Source organism: Plasmodium chabaudi (genome assembly GCF_900002335.3).
Source record: "Plasmodium chabaudi chabaudi strain AS genome assembly, chromosome: 14".
Lineage (NCBI taxonomy): Eukaryota > Apicomplexa > Aconoidasida > Haemosporida > Plasmodiidae > Plasmodium > Plasmodium chabaudi.
The window spans coordinates 519,239-538,732 of NC_030114.2; the positions used below are offsets into that span (position 1 = coordinate 519,239).

At 22.1% G+C, this 19,494-nt stretch overlaps 3 protein-coding genes across 3 annotated transcripts; all 3 read right to left on the bottom strand.

The window, feature by feature from the left end:
- Window positions 1-630: 630 nt before the first annotated feature.
- PCHAS_1413900 (conserved protein, unknown function) lies at window positions 631-6,339 on the bottom strand (the record flags this gene model as incomplete). Its single annotated transcript, XM_016799583.1, has 1 exon — window positions 631-6,339. One exon carries the CDS (start codon window positions 6,337-6,339, stop codon window positions 631-633), a length of 5,709 nt encoding a protein of 1,902 aa, XP_016654854.1.
- Window positions 6,340-7,770: 1,431 nt separating this feature from the next.
- Window positions 7,771-8,529, bottom strand: PCHAS_1414000 (Maf-like protein, putative; the record flags this gene model as incomplete). The annotated part of the gene is made up of 1 exon (XM_016799584.1): window positions 7,771-8,529. The coding sequence occupies one exon, from the start codon at window positions 8,527-8,529 to the stop codon at window positions 7,771-7,773; it is 759 nt and encodes a 252-aa protein (XP_016654855.1).
- Window positions 8,530-9,195: 666 nt separating this feature from the next.
- Window positions 9,196-18,993, bottom strand: PCHAS_1414100 (conserved Plasmodium protein, unknown function; the record flags this gene model as incomplete). The annotated part of the gene is made up of 2 exons (XM_016799586.1): window positions 9,196-18,272; window positions 18,489-18,993. 2 exons carry the CDS (start codon window positions 18,991-18,993, stop codon window positions 9,196-9,198), a joined length of 9,582 nt encoding a protein of 3,193 aa, XP_016654856.1.
- Between the last annotated feature and the right edge of the window lie 501 nt (window positions 18,994-19,494).

The window sequence follows — 19,494 nt, forward strand, 5'->3', positions numbered from 1 at the left end:
ATGCACATTTTTGCATAAAAGTATGCCATATTTTAAAGACGCTTAAAAAATAAAATAAGTATCACAAATGAAAATATTCCTTATTTTATTTCTTTAATATGGTAAAAATATACAAAATTAAAAATAATTTTATATGCCATTATATTATTGTTTATTTGTTTTTTAAAAATCACATAACATATATCCAAATGTATAACACATTTTTATGGGTGTATATAGTCAAGAATTTACACTACAATTAATACAAAACAAAATGAAATACCAATACAAAATTATTATAAGAAAACAAAACATATCCAAAAATTATTAATCTTAATAGGTAATAAAATTCCCTTCTTCGATATTTCACATTTCAAAACCCCCAATTTTATATTCAACTTAATAGAATCAACGGTTGCAAGATAGGGTTTTATTATGATCCAAATTATATCTATACTCTATTTCATTATGCTTCAAAACTGTATACATAGTCGTCACTATTTAAAATATATAGTAAGGGTGTATGTTTCTTTCTATTATCTGTAAGCATAATTTAAACACTATTATTATGAAAACAAAGATATTATTTTGTTCTATGGAAAATGTCCTAAAAAAGGTAAAAGCTTTGGTCTTTTATTGTTTGTTATATAATCATTTTGATTCTTCATCGTCGTCAATGAAATTTATAGTTTGAGATAATAATCTATTATGAAATATATTGGAATTATTTTCTTGGTCAATTTCTTTAAATTTATTTAAATTATTATTATTCTCATTATTTAATATATATTGAACATACTCAGAGTACTCTTCATTATCTTTAATATTATTTAAAGATTTTATATGAAATAAAATTAGTTGTTTTTGTATTGGAGTTAAAAATAATCTGATCAAATCAATAAGCATAATAAGTTCTATATGATTGCAAACCCCCTTCATTGTAGTGAAAAACAAAACATCAAACCAAATACTCGGATTTAATAAAAAGCTGTGGTTTTCTTCTCCATAATTTATTTTGTGATTATCTCCTATGCCAACATTTGAATACATTTTATTACTAGCAGAACATTCGTTGTATTTTTGTGTATTATATTTATCACACGTAATGTAGCAATATTTACATATTTCTACTATACTAAAATATGTGTTATCAAATAAAATTTTTTCAATTGATATATAATCATATTCTTTTGTATAACAATTTCGATTAAACAAATTCTGTTTGTTTTTAATTAAATGGAAATTGATAGAATCTAAATTAAAATTCTCTTCATTATTTACATGTCTATTATTAAATGTGTTATTCATTTTATTATCATTATTATAAATAGTATCAATTAAATAATAAAATTGATTTTCTCGTTCAATATTTTTTTTGCTGTCTTTTTCACCCATCTTATTGTAATGTATATCATTTTGTATAATTTGTTCATATATTTGATCTCTCTTTTTTTTTAATGTTAATTCGCTGATAAATGTAGATGAGTTTTTCGATAAAACTATGGCTAATAGTTTTGAAGCTATCATAAATTGCTTGTTCATATTAAGTGATATAATTTTTATTTTAAGTATTTCTTTTATTATATCAAATATTTTTTCCATTTTGTCCTCTAAATGATTTATATTCGATTTTTCTATATTTGGTAATTCGTCATTCTTTGTATACAAATTTCCAAATATATCTTTTGCAACAACCACAGAATAATTCTTCAGACTTTTTAATTTATAATATAATTTAATATATAAATCGATAGCTTCGTTTCTATGCTTTATATTTTTTTCATTTAAATAATTTTTTTCTATAACTATAAAATCGGGAAGTGATATTTTTTTTTTAATATGAACATTCGAAATGTTATTTAATAAAATATCGGGAAATAATAAATCTTTACAACCAATAAATTGTTTCATTTGAGCTAAATGAAAAATGACATGAAGAATAAGATTGTGAGAACAGAAAGTTGAACTTTTTAAAGTGTTTAAACATTCTTCTGCTAGTTCAATAGCTTTATCAAAATTTCCATTATTTTTTAACGAATCTGCTAATAAGCATTTGCTTAGTAAAATAATAAAACTTGGCATTTTCCCTCGAATCGAATATTGTAATGATAAACTGTAATATTTTATTGCTCTGTGAAACTTATTTAAAGACATTAAAATATTCCCTAGTAGCATTAAAGAATATATATATATATAGTGGAAACAAATATCGCTCAATGATGTTGTTATTATCTTATAACAGCATTCTGAATAATGTAATGCCTTTAACAAATATTTATTTTTTAAATCAAGATTGCTATCGGTCATATCAGGTTCTTCATTGTTATTACTTTTAATTATATTATCATTTTTTGTATTAATATTATTATTGGAATCATTTTTTATTTCAACACTATTTGATTGATTATAATAAAAATCAGACAATAACATATTACAAAAAAGTGTGCTCATATTATGTTTTCCATCATATCTTTCACTAAATATTATAATAAGTTTATAAATTATTAAAGCATCATCAATCTGTTTTTCTTTTATCTTGCATTGTAATATTAAAATAAGTATATCTCTTTTTAATGTACCTATATTCGGAATCATGTTATAAATATAGTAACATATTTTTAAACACTTTTCTATATAACCATGTTCAAAATGTAAATAAGCTAAATATAAAAATGTTTTTGTTAATTCAAACACATTTTTATTAGCATTAATATTTAATAATAAATATATACATTTCTTAGTTTTTACATAGTTTATGCATTTCAATTTTTTATTAAGTATACAATGTGGGTGGCAAGGAATGGTATATTCATAAATTAAACTTTTTATTTTTCCACATAATCCAACATTACACATATTATTTATATATAAAAAGTCGCTATTTTTTATATTAATGATATATGGAACATTTTCTTCTAATATACTATTTATCTTAAATTTTTCTTGGCTTATTGTATTGGAAAATAATTTTTCTATAATTCTAAAAGACAATGTCGAATATTTTGGGAAAGATAATTTACTTTTAGAATAAAATAAAGAAATATAATTATTCTCATATTTTATTGTTTCCCTATTTTTATCATCACATTTTGAAAGAAGAATATTTTTTTCATGTTGTATTTTTTCCATAAAATTTTGAATTTCTTTACGTTCTCGTTTTTTATCAGTACCATTCTTTTTGTTGCCATCTTTATTATTCGAGCTGTTATAAAAATGTTTGTTTTTTTTTTTTTTTTGTGAGCCCATATTTATATCACTATTTTCCAACTGTGGTTTATCTTTATTCATATTGTTATTTCGCTTTTTTTCATTACCACTATTTGGGCTTAAAATATGTTTAAAATCATCAACATTAGGAAATAAATGTTTTTCACATTTTGAACTAAAATTAGACATATCATCCAATGTAATTGGTAATCGAATTTTATAATTTTGTTTACAATCATCTTTAAAATAAATACCTAAATGATATTCTAAACATGATAATAATCCATATGTTTCTATTTCTCGGATTTTTATATGATCATTTAAATTAATCTGAAATTTTTTAATACAATGTGGTATAAGAATATTATTCCAAAATTTTATACTACTATCACTATTCACATTTAAGGTTAAATTTATTAAATTAATTATCAATTTATGTGGTATTATTTCTGGATTTTTTTTACAATCTCTCAAACAATCTTTACAAAAACATATAAACTTATCTTTTTGGAATTTAAAACATTTTCTATACCCCATCTGATCATTATCATCTTTTTCAAATATGTCAACAAAATTAAATGTATCATCAATTTTGTTATATTCGTCATAAAACATAATATGTCTTTTTTCATTATTATCTATATTAGTAACATTTTTTATTTGTGCATTATTATTAAATACTTTTTGGTTGGTTCGGTTATTTATCTCTCCCTGAATTTCGCTATTCCCAAAATTAGACACATTTAGCACATATGTTATAAAATAGTGTATATTCTCATAATGTATAGATTTCAAGGTTCTACAAATTAATTCTCTACATATAATTTCGGAAAGGTATCCAGGTGTTTTTTTATTATTTAATATGCAACCTAAATTTCGAATGTTAACACCATGGGAATGATATACTTGAGTTATATCATAACTATCATTAAAATTTGTTATAAAATTTATTACTTTAGGTAATATATAATTATCAATATTATCAAAACATTGCTTACTAACATTTTTTAAATGGTACATATTATTTTTATTTTTTTCATCATTTTCCTCGAATTGATTTTCAGGTTTTATATTAATTGCAAGTGTTGTATTGCATAAAGGACCCCCTTCGTGATAATATTTTATATATTCATACCTCAATCTTGTAATAAAATTATCTTTATTAGTGTTTGAAACAATTGGAGGTAATATTTCTTCGGTTCCTCTAATTATATATAAATTATCTATAACGGATTTAAATAGTTTTACATTATTTAGAGATTTTAATATTCTAATTTCAAAATAATTTGACATTCCAAAAGGTAAAATACAGCAATTGTAGTTTACATAATCACTCATTTTTATTAATTGATCATATAATGTACGATCATAATTTTCTATTTCTACCATTAGCCGTTCATAAAATATTTTTTTGTTTTTAAAGGTGTCTTCACTATTGTTCGACAAATTATTTTCTGAACCCTTTTTATAGCTATTTATTTCACTATAGCTATAATTACATTCTTTTTTATTTTCTGAAATATGGCCGTTTTTGTAGTATCCATTTTGATCGTTATCTATATCACTGGAGGTATCCGTAATTTCAACATTTTCATATATGTCTTTAATTACATCAACTGGAATATAATCATTAGTTAAAGGCATTAAGGGTTCGGAAATTACTCGCATCCCCATAAAATCAATTTGACTAGCTATAGGTAAAGAAAATTTTGAATCATTTTTCAAATTAAATATACAATCACATAACACATTTTTTCCCTTAAGATCATTACTATATATTTTTCTTGCTAAATTATAACTAATATTATCTTTTTTACTTCCCAAAACTACAGTAAAAACAAGACTATCAAATAAAAATAATAAATCGTCATCAAATTTGGGTTTATATATATTATAAATATGAGGATAATTATCTTCAGTTACTTTAATAAAGCATGTTTTAAACATATTAATAAGATTGCTACGATTTTCATTTTCTTCATTAGTACTATTACTACTACTATCAATATCCTGATCTTTATTAAAAGAATTATTAACTTTGTTATTGGTTAAAAATAATGAATAGATAAGTCCACATGCTCCTATATTACTAGACATGTGAAATAACTCCAACTCATTATAAAAGATTCTTTCATGCTCCCCTTCTGTTTTATCATCATGAATATAATTTTTTAATCCACAAATATTTCGAAAAGCATAATTTATTCTATCATGCCAATTAGAACTTAAATACGATTTTTCATTTTTACACAACAAATTATACAAAGGATGACATACATCAATATTATAACTTCTTGAAGGTTTTACATATTCTACTAAATTATTAAATATTTTTATTTTATTATTTAAAAATTTTGACTTTTTTTTTTGTATTATATTATTTTTATTTAAGGAATTATTTTCACAATTATATTGACTATTGTTTGATGTTGTATTACTGAAACTATGTGAGAGATTATTATTATAAGTAAAGTTTGTTATTTGATTATTTTTATTACTCCTCTTTTTTTTTACTTTGCCTAGTAATTTTTTCATATATGGAATTTTAGTTTGATCTATTTCGACTTTGTAATTATATTCTGTTGTTTTACTACTTTCTGTTTCATCATTATGTCTTTTTGATGAATCATTTTCCACTTCTTTGACAATTTCCAAGCTGTTTGTCTTATTTATATTTGAGTTATCTATTTTTTTATCAAAATTATTTATTTCACTTTTATTAACATGAGCTTCAGCTTTTTCTTTTATTTTTGTCGCTGCTTTTTTATTATTATTAATTTTGTTTAGACTTTCAAAACTGCTATAGTTTTCTATATTGACACCATTATATACAAACTTAAAATTTAACCCAGCATCATTAGCACTTTTAGGCTTATTATTTTTTTTAAATAAATTTTTTAATTTTTTGTATTTAAATAATTCGCTTGTTTTATCTAATAGATTTTGTATTACTCCTTTATCATCCACATATGCACCAATTGGTGGTTTTTTATTTGTTAATTTACTATTTTTTAAGTTGTGTTGTTTTGAAATTGGTGGATTTGCTATTCTTTTTATAGTTGATTTATTAAAATTGTGATGCTTGCCATTAGGTTCTTGGTTTGGTAAGCCATTATTTGATGCTGTATCCTGTACTCTATAAACAGTAGCCATATTTATCTTTTGAATTAAAATATTTATTTTTTGAGGATAAAAAAGTCTCTTTAAACATATATATTTTTCTCCGGCCACTTACTTTCAGCGTATTTTCTTCGTCCTTTTTTACCCCCTATGAAAATGTATTTCTATTAATGCAATTTTTATTGTCTTTCAAGTTGTATTTTATTATATGCTTGGTTTTTAACAAATAGGTAAATACCACTCTTAGCTATCTTTATACGACATTATTTAAAAATATAAAGTTACACAAAAAAAGTACTAACTTATATGTATATACACAAGAATTAACAAAAAGTTAGTTCTTAATAGTCTATGCACATATATTTTACTAATTTGTTTATTTTTATTACTTCAAATAAATGAATATGTGTAAGCTTGTTAACGAGGCAAAATTATGTAAGTCTGCAAATTGACTGTTGATCGGTTTTAAAAATTGATATCAAAAAAAATATAAAGACATATTCATTAATGCACAAACTCAATTTCATTAATTTTAAGAACAAATATTATTTTACATATTATTTATGATATATTTAAAAAATAATACAAAATTTTAATGAACTATAAAATTTTAATTTATATAGGCTGTCTACATACAAATATATGATGATATGCAAACATGTTATAATACATACGTATGTATGCACATTGAATTATTCAAACTACACAAATTTTTATTCTTCATTTATACTTAAAGAATTAGGTGCATTCTAATCAAACACATAATTTTTATGATCATTTATCTTTGAAAAAAAAAAAATATTTTTTGTAGACAATATGCATTTATTCAAATATACAAAAATTCGAAATCATTAGTTCTTATGGTGGAGCATATATGATTATTTTACTTTTTTTTAATTTTGTTTTATTGTGTAATGTTGTAATTGTAAAGAAAACACCAAAGCATAATCATGCACCCATATAGTATGCATGCATACGCTATATACATATATAGCAAATATGTATGCACATATTTTTTATATTATCACTTTCTTTTTGTATTCTCATTTTGACCACTATATAAATATATATAACCCCAGTTTTGTTGTTTATAGTATGCCTGCAAAATAGTGCATGTTGTTTTTCGTTACTTCCATATTAAGTTGTATATCTCATTGCTAAGACATATTAAAATTTAATATACTTTGGAAATATATATATATTCCCCCTTTTTGCATACTTCACTACTTTTATAGTATATTTTTTATAAACAAAATTTTTACGACGTGATTACTATATAGTTCGTTATAAAAAATATAAAGTGCCTAATGGCCATATATGTTGCATATTTCAATTTAAAGTTAAAAAAATTTGTGAAGTTTACAACCAAAAATGTATACGAAGAAACCATTCATATATAAATATATTTGTTTTTATATAAATTCAAAAAAAAATAAAAAGGTTTTGATAAATGTTGTAAAAATGTTAATGCAAAATTTTATTTTCAATAAATAAATTTGCCAATGTTTTGGATAATTTATGTATAGGTAATCCCATAACATTATAATAACATCCATCGATTTTTTTAATAAATTGGCTTCCTATCCCTTGAATTGAATAAGCACCTGCTTTATCATATGGTTCATTTGTATTTAGATATTCTGAAATATCATTTTCATGTAAATTATCAAAATATACATTGGTCTTTTCAACAAATGTAATAGGTGTCTTAGTTTTATACAAAAATATACACACAGCTGTATATACGCAATGAGTGTTATTTGATAATTTTGTTAATATTTTATGAGCATCATTTTTATCCAAAGGTTTTTCTATTATTTCATTATTTAATGTAACAATAGTATCACAAGAAATAATTATATTAGGCAATGGGTCATAATAGCTATTAATAGATTTCATTTGATAATTATAAGTCTGATCTGTATTATTATTATTTCTTAGATCATTCTTATCCTTATCATCGATTTGGTTATTATTAAACCAAATATTTTCTGCTACATTTAATCCTTTTCTCAAGGCATTCTCTTTAACATACTCTTCAGCAGTGGGAAATAATTTTTTATCCAGATTTTCTTCAAATCCTGACTCACAAATATACATATTTTTTATTCCTGTTAATCGCATTAACTCTATTCTCCTAGGGGATTTACTAGCTAATAATACGAAACACTTTTTTTCATCTTTCAAAATATTTCCCAACCCTAAAACGCTTGAACATTCCATTTTGTTTTGTTTCAATTATTTAGCAAACAAATTGGGTAGTAAAATATAAAATAGGGATAAAAATGGATATATAAAAATAAAGAATATATTCAAATGTATAGGAAAATAAATATATATACAAATAAGTTTACAAATAAATAATATATAGAAAAATTGTTGGTAACATAAGCAGTATTATTCAGATTTCCACGTATAGAAAAATGTCGTATATAAATATTATTTTAATTTAATTTATTTTGCCAACGGTTCATGGAAAAAGTAAATGAGTGTAGCCGATATATTGATTTTTATCATTTTGCTGAAAAAAATAACAAAACCACCACATATATCACAAAACAATTGCATTTTTTTTCATTTCATGCAATTTTTAGATACTGAATTATTACGTATCGAAAATAAAAGAATAACTATTATATTTCAAAGAATTGATAGTTAGAAAATGTTACTAAAAAATACAAAAAATATAACAAAAAAAACATTCATGCATCTTATCTATATGTATGTATACACATTTTAGAAAAAACACTCCAATGTTTTATTTATAGTGACAAAAAAAAAAATGAAATATATGGGAATCGATTAAAATGGGAATAAACAGTAATGATAATGCATCCATCATTTTGTTATTTTGTTTGATTTGATTTCGGGTTTTGTTAAGCTATCCCATTAATTTACAAAACTAAAATCTAATTTCTCGCCAACGCTTTTGCCTTTTTGTTCATTTTGTTTTTCTAAATCAATAGATTCCTTTATCAAATTATATATTAGTAATTTTTCTTTTGCATTGATAAGGGAAAGAATATCTTTAAAGAAGTCTGGATTTTTAAATGCTATATTTCTAAAAATGTTAATTGATTCTTTAAAATATAAGGTCATATTATTATCAGTAATATATATTTCATATTTCGTAAAGCTATTTAGTTCTTCGTTTTGATATTTCAAAAAATCCCAATGTTTTTCCTGATTCATTTCATATATTAAATAACTTTTTGTTATCGTTATATTTTCCCTTTTGCATAAATCTATAACCTTATAAATAAAGGTTATAAATGGAATTAATACGTTATTTGTTATACTTAAATTACTAAAGAACACATCAAAAAAGGTTTTTAATACTTTTATTGAATAACATATAACATCTTCTATATAAGAATTGCTTGATATTAACTTATTTGGTGAAGTATTGTCTATTGAAAAGTTTGTTATAAATATAGGCATCATTCCATGCTTTATTACATTACATATAAAATAAAAAATAAATGCTTCTTTATTATTTTTAATTAAAGATAAGATATTTTGTATAATATTTATTGAGGATATAATAATATGCTTTCTGTTATTATTTATATGTGAAAGTTTGATGTCTATATCTTTATCGTTTATTTTATTACAAAGACTATTGCTAGTACTGCTGATTTCATTGTATGCTGTTCCATAAAAATACATACCTTTCATTATTCTCAAAATTGATATAAACAAATCCAAACTTTGCTTGTCATAATAAGACTTATATGTATCGTCCATCATATCAGTAGAACTAACAAAGTGTATAAAGACAATTATTTTTATATATTCCAATTTTAATTTTTTTAAATCTTCGTTTTTCAAAAAGTCTATAATACGCTCATTATAATTTTGTTTTATTTTTGTTAAATAATTATTTATATTATTTATTGTAGAATATTGGAAATATAATTTTAATAACTTACTCAACAATTTTTCATCTAACAATAAGTTAATTTTTTCTAAAAATAATTTTTGTAACAATAATATAATTTTGTCTTTAAAATTACCATCATTTATTTTGTTTAAAATAATATAACAATTTAAAAATGTGTTCCATAATAATTTTGCATTCTCTACATTATTAATATGCTGACTATTTAAAAATTTGCTTACAACATATATACTTAAGGTGTAAATTTTATGTATTACTACCTTATCTATTTTTTCAGCTTTATTTTCTATAATATTATTATGTACCTCTGATATAAATTCTAATACTACATATAAGTTATTCTCATTTATATAAGCAACTGTATATTTTAGTATATAGTGTAATACTGTCCTTAAAAATGTATTTTTTTTCATTTCTTCAAGATTATTAATATTTTTATGACCATTGCTTTCGAAATTTTCAGTGTTAGACTCACCGTTGTTGGATTTCTCACTCTGTTCATTTTTATGAGTAGGCTTATTTAAATTATCTTTATTTATATTATTGTCCCTACTATCATAATTCGCATCATTGTTTTGGTTATCTCTCGATGAAATTTCTTTTACCTCATTAATATCTTCATCTTCAAACCAGCCAATCACAATCAAGTAATTAAAAATAAAGGAAAAATATATTTCTCGTGTTTTTTCATTTATACTTTTTATACAATCCTTCAAAATATAAAGTATGAACAAAATAAATGTTCTAAAAAAAAAATAATATTTTTTGTCCAATATTATATTCTTCCTTACTACATTTAAAAATCTAATAATAATTGGGAATGCAGAAAAGTAAAAAAGTGATAAAGATCGAGCCTTTTCATTTACACACGTAAAGAAATTATGAATAATATTCAAATCTTTTTCGTTTTGTCCATTGCTATTATTCCCTTCTGATGACCATAAATACAAAATCATAGTATCGTATAAAATATAGCTAAGGTTTCTTATAACACAATTCATATTAAAATTTGTTAAATTATTTTGAGCCTCTTCATTATTTATAACATAATAACAAAATGATTTATAAATAAATAGAAAATACACACATGCATCAAATTCGGAAAAAAATAACGATGTATTTATTACATTTTTTTTGCTCATTAATTTAATAGCACTTTTTATTATTTCGGTAAGTCCTTCAGAATAATTATCAATACTATGGCAGCCACTACTGTTGGTATTTCCACTTTCCCAACTCCAACTATTTCCAAATGATGTATTGATTTTGTTTGCACTATCTTTTATTGCAAAATGGAAAAAATATTTTATAAGCTTGGTGTTAGAATTGCATAATTTGATATCATTGAGAAATAAAAATAAATTATATATATCAAATAATGGATATAAAAAGAAATGAGAAAATTGCTGAGCATCACCATTTCGTTCCTTTTTTTTGATACTTTTTGCATCTTCATAATTGCTATTATCATTAATATTTATATATTTAAATGATTCGAAATATGATTTTAAAGAAGCCAAAATATTTATTTCATAATTTTGTAATAAAAGAATTTCATTATTAGTAGATAATTCATCAATAATAATTTTAGAAAATTTAAACATGTTTAAATAAACAATTAATACCTTCATAGCAAGTTTAGACAATTTATAAAACTTTATCCCATAGCTTATACTATGTAATATCACTTTTAGTAATACCTCAAAATTATCATATAATGAAAATTTATCAATAATTTTTTCAATATTCACATTTTTTTTTAAATTTCCTTTATCTATATTTTGAGAATTGCTCAAACATTCTCTTATCTCAATAATGCGCTCAATATTTTCAAGTCTCTTTACCATTTCATCCTTATTTTTTGCATATAAATTTTTATTTTCATATATATTACTATAATTTTGTGTGTTTTCCTTTTCGTCGTTATAGATCATATGTTTTAAAGTTGTATTACTATCAAGACTATCAATATCTTGGCTTTTATTTCGGAGGTTATTTTTTTCATTACTAATTTTTCTAGAGTTTCGGAAGACCCCAATACTACCATTAGAAGAAAGCCCATTTGATGTTTCATTAAAATTGTTTGTATCAACAGGAAAGGCTATATTCTGATTCGCTTTTCCAACAATTTTTATTTCTTTAACATGTGATGGTAATTTATTTTGATAATCCTTATAAATTATAATTTCTTTAAGACGCTTTTTTAAATAATTCGAATAATAGGAGTCATTATGAATATAACTATAGGATGAATGTGTTATTGCTTCCAAAAAAAATAATAACAATTTCATAACAAATAATTTAGTTTGATAAGAAAATGTATAATGAGTGCTCATTGTTTCAAATATATTGAAATATAATGATTTTTTATTATTTAAATTTCTTTTTATATAATTTTCATCTAAGAAATCTATATGAATATTAAAATGAAATTTCTCGTTGAATATGGATGTGTAAAAAACAGAGCTTTTTTTGGTGTTCTCATTTATTACTTGCTCACTTGTTAATAAATTATTTTCCTTGTCGTTTTTTGTATCATCCAAGTTTTTGTTATAACCACTTTTATCATATTCAGAATTTTCAATGTTATATTTTTTTATATCATAATGAATTATATTTTTAGCATTTAACACATTTTCAAATAAACTTATCCATTCCTTGACATTAAAAAACGAATATTTAAGTATCCTATATTTTAATATATTAAATAAACATTTCTTTATCATTTTTATGTCATTCTCATCATCATTAATAAAAAAGTTGTAAAGAGATATAATATAATAATCGAAGTTTTCATGCATAGGAATATATATCTTTTTCTTCACCAGTTTTAATAGACATATGCTTGCATTTTTTATTAATTTAGTTTTATTAGAAACAAAAATTGTCTTTTGTATAAGAATAGATATTTTGTTCATAAACCTTTTCATCTTACTTTTTTTGTACAAATCAAATAAGCTATTAATTATCTTAAAAAACTGTTTGTTGATTTTTTTTTCAAAAGAATTGAGCATTATTTCAAAAATTGTAAAAATATGTTTTTCTATTTCTTTGTAATATTTTTTATTTTTTCTAGCACATTTTACACTCTTTTTATAATTTTCATTTGTATCATTCTTTATCATATCATGGATTTTTTTATTTTCCAATTTGATCCTCTTTTTAAGAGTTCTTATTAAATTGTTGAAAAACACTAATACCCATTTGGCTTTCTTAATTTTAAAATTATAAACATCCATATTTTCTTTTTTCAATATATATGCCAGAATTATGTCTAAACAATCTTTTATCCTGTCTACACTAATTTCCCCGTTGGATTTTTTTATTACCAAATTAAAATTTCTTAAAACGTAGATAAATATATTTTTTTCTTGTGGAACTATTTTTAACATATTTAGCAAAATATCAAATAGCTTGAAAATGTTTTTTTTTTCATTAATTAATGCATTTTTGTTATTTTCTTGTTCGTCTAATACTGTTCTACCATTATTATTCCCTTCATTTTCTGTCTTTATCTTTTTATCGATTTGTTTGCGATTTTTATTGTGGTCAATAAAAAGTTTTTTTCCCTCCCATTTCTTTGTTTTCTTATTTTTTCTTGTATTCACTATTAAATCATTTGAATAAATATATGATGAAGTACTAGGGCAATGGTTTATGTTGGAAGTATCGAGCTTGAAGATAAATTCTTTTTCATTTTTTTTTATAACAGAAGAAATATTTAAAAAGGGAATATCAAGAATTGAATTATTATTCGCAATTTTATCATCATTTTGTATGTTTATATATTTTTCTATATTACTATTTCCAAAGATAAAAGGTTGTTGGTAACAATTGGTTGGCTTTCTTTTTGCCGCCTGTTTTTTGCCATTTATTTTAAAGTAGGATAAAATTATATTATTAATTAAAAAGGAAAAAATAACATATAAGTTCTTTTCCTTATTCATATGTTTTGAAAAAAAATTATAAAGCTTTATCGACAAATTTATAATATGCGAATTCATTTCACTATTATTATTGGTGATAAAATATCCCATGAGTTTTATGATTAACACATTCAATAAGCCATTGTTGTTATTCATTTGATTTAATAATTTAATTATAGGTAATATGTGTTTAAATAATTTGGCCTTATTTTTATTATGCGATTGATTTTTTAAAAATCTATCGAGTATTAATAAATAAACCATTACTTCGTTCCTATTTAAATCTACATTTAAAATACACCTAGATATGTTTTTAATAATTTTCATGAAAAAATTTGATTTTTTTAAATATAATTCGAGGATTTCAATTATATTGATTAATGTTAATTTGTAATATGTATCGTAATTATTTGATAAAATATTTAATATGTCTAACTTTTCTATATTGTCATGTAATAAGGGCGATTTTTTATTATAATTGTTTGAAATTCCATTTTGTGTTTTCTTCTTATTTTTTTTGCAATTGATTTGTTCCTTTTTTAATATACTTATTATTAAATTACTAAAATCGTTTTTATCTTTATTTTTTACAAAATCAATCATATAATTTAAGAAAAAATCAAAATACACCTTTTCGATTTCCTTCCCTTTTTCTATGGCTTTATTAATGTTCATTAATTCTTTTTCCCTTTCATTACATTCTAAAGGCCCTGTTTTCGGATAATTTAATTTGTCAATATGCTCACTACTATTATTTATATCATTTGGTTTAGTAGAATTTGTCTTATGTTCTTTGGCTGTTTCATATTTATTCAGCTCTTTCTCATTCGTTTCCTTTTCTGGGGCTAAGTTTATTTCAACCTTTTGATACTTTATAAAAATTGTAATTTTGTATATAATTTTTATTAAATATATAGCAAATACGAGAAGAATGTTTTCGATATTTACCAGCCTACACATTTGTGTAAATCCATATTCATAAAAGTAAAACATTTTTATTTCTTTTTTTTTACTAGCATTTTTATTATAAATCTTTTTCTCCATTTTTTGAATTACAGCATTTGTACTCAAATATTTTTTTATTTTTTTTGTATCTTCATCATCTTCATTTTTCGATATAGACTTAACAATATTTTCTTCAGCGTTTTCTTCTTCCAAATTATCACTATGGTGATATTCTTTAGTAATATGATGAAATTTATGAAATAATTCAAATAAAGTATTTACTATTTTGTATATATGATCAAAAAAAAGAAATGTAACAATTTCAGATGATAAAAATATATAAATAATTTTCAAAATATATACTAAAATAAATAAATTATCTACTAGAAAAAAATTCGAAGAGTTCATTTTTTTTTTTTTAATCTGCTCTTCATAAGATTTAATAAAACATTCTATTCTGTCTTTGTCAATTTCACTTAGCATTTCATTTAGTATATCAATTAAAAGCCGAAAAATGGCATTACCATATAATATTTGATAAATAGCCCTATAGTATTTTATATTATTACAATTTGAAAAAGGGTTTATAAAAGCGGGATTATTTATTTCTAAACTTTTTGTCGTAGCAATATTTTTTTTCTCTAACATATTTTGATCAAAATATTTACTATAATGCTCAGTGGAGATCACTTCATTAATTATAATGAAGACTATAGAATGCATTAATGAATATGAAATAATTCTCCTTAATTCATTTATTGTTTTTAATGGGTGTACTTGAATTTTTGATAGAAACAATTTACATATGTCAAATATAGACACTATCAAATTGTCTAAATGATATATTTTATAAAATGGTATAGATTGATAAATAATTTTTTTTAATGTAACTGAACTTATTATAAGAATACTGACTTGTTTTTCCACATCATCAAATGTATCTAATGTTAAGGATGTCATAAAATTTGCATTAATTATAGTTATATAATTAACTAATAGTGATATTAAATTATATATATAATATGGAAATTTTTGAAAAATATTTAGAAATAAAATTATAATATATCTTACTATATCTATATCAATATGTATACCGTTCATGTTATTTATTATATTTTTAATAAGCTTTTCATATTTTCGATATTTTTCTTTTTCTATATTATCATTTATTATAATTTCATTATATAAAATTATTAAAACTTTTAGTATGATGTTATTTTTTTTTCTTTCATTTACATCACTTGCTACGTTGTTATTTAATATGAGATAATTCTTTATTTGGTTTTCTAAAAAAATGCGGATCTTTAAATCGTCAAGAGATTGTTTTTCTACTTCTCCATTCTCTTCATCTGCATCATTATTATCTCCCATTGTCTCTCTTTTCATTATCCCTTTGTCTTCTTCATCATGCCTTTTCATATATATACCACTATTTTTTTTTCCTTTTAAATCGTTATCATTTTTGGAATTCCCTTTCGAACCTTTCTTGCAATCACTATTTTCTTCACTGGTGTGAGTACTGTAATAGCATTCTTTTTCTTTCCCTATATTTTTTGTTTCTAAATTTGTTTTATTAACGGAAGTAGAATTACTTAAAGAATCACGTCTTTCATTCCTTAACACATCTTTACCTTTTTCATCTCGAGGAATGTTAGAAGCTTTTTCGTTTTTATCAACAAATTCTTTTTCTTTTCTTTCGACACTTTTATGATTTTTTCGGCTTATAAATATATTATCATCGCTAGTTTCATCGCAAAAGTTTTTCGAATTATTTTCATATTTTTGATTATAGCTATTTTTAGATTTCTCATTTCGTTGTAACTTTTTTTTTTTTTCTTTTATTATTGTATAAGTGTCTTTTTTTCGGTGACTAATTAATTGTTTTATTATTTTTGTTGAATAAAATATCAAATGCTTTATTTCAAAACAGTTTGAAATATTGTTTGTATATAAAGGGGATTTTAAGTTTTTTTTTTTTGCACAATTTGAACAGACAGTATCTATAAGGCTGATAAAATATTTTATAATTTTTATTATTGATTTTTCTGAAAATTTTTTAGAGCAAAATAATACATTTTTAAAGGATTCAAATAAAATTATTCTCAATAAAGTATTATGAATCAAAGAATTATATATTTTTAAAACTCGTTTATCATCAGAAGGTGTTACATTTAATTCATCACAATTTATTTCTTCTCTCTTCATCATAAACTTATAATCGATTTCTAACATGTGATTTATAAAACTATCGTGATTAGCATTTGGAGAAGAATAAGATGATGACTTTTCTTGATTTTTTTGTGTTTTGAAAAACTCATATTTATTAATTTTGCCTTTTTGACAATTTCGATAAACATTGTTTATGTTAAGAAAACGATATAATACTACTTCATCAAAATAATTATATTTTTCAAGGACCTTTAAAAAATATAACTTCTTTACCCATGTGTAATCATTATAAGTATCTGAAAAAATATTTAATATAATATTTTTGAAATAATTAATGAATGATTGGAAATTATAAATAGACAATGGGGTTTTTCTTTTTTTTATAATTTTTTTATTAAATTCGTTATTATTTTGAAAGAAAAACCCATTAATATATTCTGGGCTAACATAATTTTGTTCATCTTTTTCTTCTACTTTTATTTTATTTATTTTTGAGATAATTTCATCTGTTGCTATTTTTAAAATATCTGTAAAAAAGTAAGACTTTTTTTTTTCATCATCGTGGTCATTTCTTTTATTTTTATCATAAAATTTATTGTTTGTTATTTCAGGTATGGTCTCTATACCATCAATATTTTCTTTTACACTATTTTTAATTAATAATAAATTATTACTTTTATTGTATTTTATATTAACCAAATTACTGAATATAACACTAGCCAATTTAATAATATATTTAACATTTATTATATTTTTATATTTATTAAAATTTATACTATCAATTATATAACTTATAAAATATTCACATTCTATAACAGAATATTCAGGATGAACTATAAAAATATTTCTAAGGCATTTTATTATTTTACTTTGATTCAATTCTTCTTTATCACTTATTTCTCTTTTCATAAGCTTATATATTTTCTCACTGTCTACACTATTTATTGATATTGTTTTTATTATTTTATTCATACACGAAAAATAAAAATATTTCAATTCTCCATTGTTTGATCGCTTTACCTTTTCTATAAAAAATGATGTGAATTATATGTGGAAATGTAATACAAAATAGGAATGATCAGCCAAATAAATCGTAGTAAAAATAAGTATATTTTGTTATACACACACATTTGACGGACACATTTTATATGGCCATATGTAGCATATACACAAACACACACTGTGAAATATTTATACATATTTTGCTATGCATATTTTATTTGCACATTTATTGCCATTACTTGAGTATTCGATTAAGGAGGGAATATGAGGAATTATCGCTGACTTGAATTTAGACAAAACCAAAGAAGTTAGCAAGATTACATTTTTTGATAAGTTTTCATATATGATTTTTGATTCGGAAAGGGGATTCGATAAACTTTTATAAAAAGTAATCTCGAATATTTCATTAAAATGCTTATTGATATTATAGTCTATACATGTATAAAGTTTTATATACCATACTTTTAATAAGTTTAAAATAAAATTATGATTATTTTTTTTTAATATTAATACTAAGTTTTTATCCAAATTTTCAAAAGTTTCTATAAGATGTTTTTTTTTCACTTGATCTATTATACTGTTTATGATTAGCAAATTTTTTATAATCCTAAAATTTGCAATGTTGGTTCTTGAGCCTGATATAGTTTCATACTCTTTTATCATAAAATAATAATTTTTTTCTAAACTATTATAGTTATTGATATACTTCTTATCCATTTTTAAGGAGTTCTGGTTTAAATCCATTTTTAGTCTATCTTCCCCTTTTTAATTTTTTTAATTATCAACAAAATTGTTAAATTATATATGCAAGCTTAATTGAGTTGGCGTATTATCAAATTGTAGAAACAAAATAACTTAGACCATTAATCAATGGCTAAGATATGTTTGTAAAATCGGAAACTTAAGGTTCCATACTGGCACTACTTCATATATATATGTATTATACACATTTATATATTTATGAAAATAATAATTTAATATTCGAAATACTCTTACATAGTATTATGACAAAATATCAAAACTTACAAATACTCAAAAATGGGAAAATACATTTTGAAACACTTTTATAATTTCAATATTCATCATATTTGTAGAAAAAAAATAATAAAAGGAAAATTTAAATATAATAATTTGAGAATGTTGTATAAGCTTATTACGAAATTTAACTTTGCTAGGTAAATAAATATGCATATATAAATATATTGTGTATGTGCTTATATATCCAAATAAATACCATTTAATTTA